The 3,996-nt window shown below is 45.6% G+C and overlaps 1 protein-coding gene across 1 annotated transcript; it reads right to left on the reverse strand.

Annotated features, from left to right (window-relative positions):
• On the reverse strand, positions 1–1,673 carry LOC310785500 (tripartite motif-containing protein 16-like; the record flags this gene model as incomplete). The annotated part of the gene is made up of 1 exon (XM_083646590.1): positions 1–1,673. One exon carries the CDS (start codon positions 1,671–1,673, stop codon positions 342–344), a length of 1,332 nt encoding a protein of 443 aa, XP_083502716.1. The 3' UTR covers positions 1–341.
• Positions 1,674–3,996: the final 2,323 nt, after the last annotated feature.

Raw genomic sequence — 3,996 nt, forward strand, 5'->3', positions numbered from 1 at the left:
AGTCCAGGATGGAGAGGCTGAGTGAATGTGGTCTGGACTCTGTGGACGAGAATCATGGTTTCAGAGACGTTGTAGAAGGACAGAATACCTGCTCTGTGATCCAGGTACACTCCTACTACTCTGGGGGACAGAGGAAGGGACATAGGAAATAAGAAGGGAGTTTTGATACTCTTATTATGTATGAACTGATAAGTATCTGAACTGATAAAAAGGTCTTTGTGATTCTGATTCTGACCGCCGTAACACATTAATGCCCAAGACTTATCATTGTTTCCAAATCCACTTTCATCCCCTGTTCTGCTAATATCTTTATATGAGACTGCTATCAAAACATACCCGCTTCACTCCACCTCCCAGTAACAACGTCCAGTCAGACTCTCTCTACTCAGGACCTGACAGAGGTCAGTGAATTTGTCTGGGTGACCACAATATGACCGTTCTTCCCACATCAGTGTTGCTTTTCTGTTCCCCTCAAATAATAACAGCATTTTGTGTGCTGTGTTTGGATCCAGTGTGATCTGATGTGAATATTGTAAGAAGTCAGCTCTGGTCTTGGGCTCTGGTTGTGGCAGTAAAACATCCACCTTAGTCACTGTCAGTGAGATCTTAGGCTGTTTCTCTGTCAGAATGTCCTGTAGTTTATCTCTGACCTCTGACACAGCTGCAGTCACATCCTCAAAGTAGTGCAGAGGACGGGTATGGATCCTGGGTGAGTCTGTAGATTGACTGAGATGTGACAGCGAGGGGTAACTGTGGAGGAAGTGGATGTGATCCTCTGTGTGTGAGAGCTGCTCCAGCTCAGTGTGTTTCCTCCTCAGCTCAGAGATCTCCTGCTTCAGTTTTTCCTGAAGTTCTTCAGCCCGACTCACTTTCTCTTTCTGCTGGGATCTGATCTGCTGCTTCACCTCAGAGCTTCTCTTCTCAATGAGACGGACCAGCTCAATGAAGATGTTCTCACTGTCCGTCACTGCTTTATCAGCAGAGAGATTCATAGCCTTCACCTCCCGTTGAAGCACCTTCACGTCTTTCTCTCTGCCCTGGAGTCTCTTCTGGATTTTTTGTCGATTCACCCCGAGCTCTTTCTGCCTCTCGGCCCTTTCTGCAGCAGCTGAGACTGTGTCGTGGCCCTTATGTTCGTCCACGGAGCAGAGATAACAGATACATTGCTGATCAGTACGGCAGAACATCTTCATCACCTCGTCGTGATGAGAGCAGATGTTCTCCTGAAGCTTCACGGTGGCTTCCACCAGCCTGTGTTTCTTTAATGGAGCTACATCATAGTGAGGCTGGAGGTGCTGCTCACAGTAAGAGGCCAGACACACCAGACAGGACTTGAGGGCTTTCAGCTTTCTCCCAGTGCAGAAATCACAGCCCACATCTCCAGGTCCAGCATAGCAGCGATCAGGAGGAGCAGCTTGGAGTCCTGTCTTCTTTAGTTCCTCCACCAACTCTGCAAACATGATGTTTTTCACCAGTGCAGGCCTCGGTGTGAAGGTCTGTCTGCACTGGGGGCAGCTGGGGATTTTCCTCGGATCCTCTGCATCCCAGCAGTCTTTAATACAGCTCATGCAGTAGCTGTGCCCACAGGGAACAGTCACCGGATCCTTCAGTAGATCCAGACAGATCGAACAGCAGAATTTTGCCTCTTCCAGCTGAATTCCTTGCTGCGCCATTTCACTTCTCAGTGACAGTGAGTCAGATAGTTTAACTTCCTCTGAACTGAAACAAGCTGGGCTCTGCTCCAAACCAAACCTCTTGTTGTTGTCTTCATGTTCATGTGCTGATCTGCATTGAATGGGCTGGTCAGCTCTTGCACTTCACATCATGTTTACACCCATCTTTAAACTGGCAGATCTGTGAAAGGGGAGGAACAGGAAATATGTGGAGAGAATAGAACTGGTTGCGTTTGAGGGAGGGGAGAAGAGGGAGCGGTTATCAGGCTTTGCTACATTCCAGGAAGAGGAGCGTTAAATACAAACTTACAATCAATCTCTCTCCACCCTTATCCCCCTTACTTTAAGTGCAACATTTCAAAATAAAGTTCCAAAGCCTTGTAAGTGGCTTGTGGAAATTAACTATTTAGAATGGATTTCTCTCTCGCTCTCGCTCGCTCTCTCTCTCTCTCTCTCTCTCTCTCTCTCTCTCTCTCTCTCTCTCTCTCTCTCTCTCTCTCTCTCTCACTCTCTCTCACACACACACACACACACACACACACTTTTGTAAGGTATGTTTTACGTAGCTGTAATGGTATAATGAGTAAAAAACAAAACAGTCAAGCATTCAGAAATAATATCCTATGCCCCCCGCTCGGGCCACGCCGCGTCCAGGGACCCCCACCCTGCGTAAGTAGGGTTCCCAGAGTAAAACCTGGCCATTAACACCACTGGGGATAAGAAGGGGGGTGGGATACTTATCCCACCTAACAATGAATATAGAAAACAATATCTAGTGATAGATGTAGGCCTATTCAACAGAAGTGTTTTTTAATCACACCTGCAGGCCAAACCTGATTGTAAATGTGCCTGTAATATACACCTTCACATCTTTTTTTTAAATAGATTTTAGATGGAAAAATCAATAACCTGGGTCCAACAGTTTCAATGCGTTGTGCTTTGTGATGTGTTAACGACTCAACTACTGATGTGCAATAATAGGCCACACATGTTTAGACAAGGCAACAGATGGATGGCAGAGAGGCAGATCTCTCCTGCAGCCGCCCTCATAAGGGTATCATCATCAGATATAAGTTCACTTGGAGTGTCAGAGTGAACAGTCCTACTGTTGTCAATCAGTGGTGGTGGTGGTGGTGGTGGTGGTGGTGGTGCTTGTCTTTGTTTTCTCCATGTTTTCTTATAATCAAATAAATGATTTAAATGGCACAGATGTTCTTATTTTGGGGCTGACCAAGTTGAAAAGCTTACTGCTGACTTGTTGGACTGTGAGCCTGTGGTGGCTGTTGGGTCAGATTTGAGTGAGTCTGGGTCACCTCATGGGTGCTGTGGGTGGTCCCAGGATTGAGAGCTTTCCGATACGTTTCAGTATTACCCCCCCCCCCCATTATGGTAGCATAAACATATTTTTTTATTTTAATATTGTTTGGATTATGATAGATCAGTGGTTCTCAACCTGTGGTACATGCCTACATGGGGCTCCTTCCCTCTCATACTTTTATACTATTTATATACTTCACACATGTATATAGGCTACTTTTATATCAACCCCCAGTCCCCACCCACCCCGCCCTTAGGTTTAGTCATGAACCAATGACAGCGCAGACACTTTTCACAATCATGTCAGTTCCACTTAGCAGCTATCATCACCTAAACTGTGCTGTTGATATGACAGGAAGACAGCTGATTTGAGATGGTGCTGCTGGACTCATGTACATTGTATATATAGGCTACATTGATTTGATTGCACTTGCAACACTGTGATTGTCTCTAGTTATCTTTCCTACTTCTTTATCTCTGTATATTGACCTGACCGCTACGCTGCATACAGACACTAAGACAAATCCCTTGTATGTAACTTGCATACTGTGGCAATAAGAGTGATTCTGATTCTGCCATGCAGGAGGTTCCTGGATCATGTGATGGCTGTAACTGGAAAATATATTACACTGAAGCTTTTGATAAGCGAGTCTGGGTGACAGTATGGTCAATATTATGAATTGGAGTACTTTGGGAGGACAGTTAATTTTCTTCTTCTTTTCCCCCCACTGTAAATAATGTGTAGTGTGTGAACTACTAGAATTCAGAAGGTGGCGGTAATGCACTAAAACGGTTTGCCAACCACCGCCATGAAACTCAGTAGAAGAAGAAGAAGCTATCATCATCATCATCACCAGCAGCAGCAGCAGTCAGCGGCATCGGGAGCGCTATCTCTCTCTCTGTTTTCCTTTCCAAGATAACTCGCTGTCACTTATTCATAATCGATAGTCACTTTGGCCGAAAATAGTGAAGCCACCCCCGCCGCCCCCTGACCCTGCACAGAGAT

This window comes from Poromitra crassiceps (genome assembly GCF_964638095.1).
Source record: "Poromitra crassiceps genome assembly, chromosome: 11".
Taxonomy (NCBI): domain Eukaryota; kingdom Metazoa; phylum Chordata; class Actinopteri; order Beryciformes; family Melamphaidae; genus Poromitra; species Poromitra crassiceps.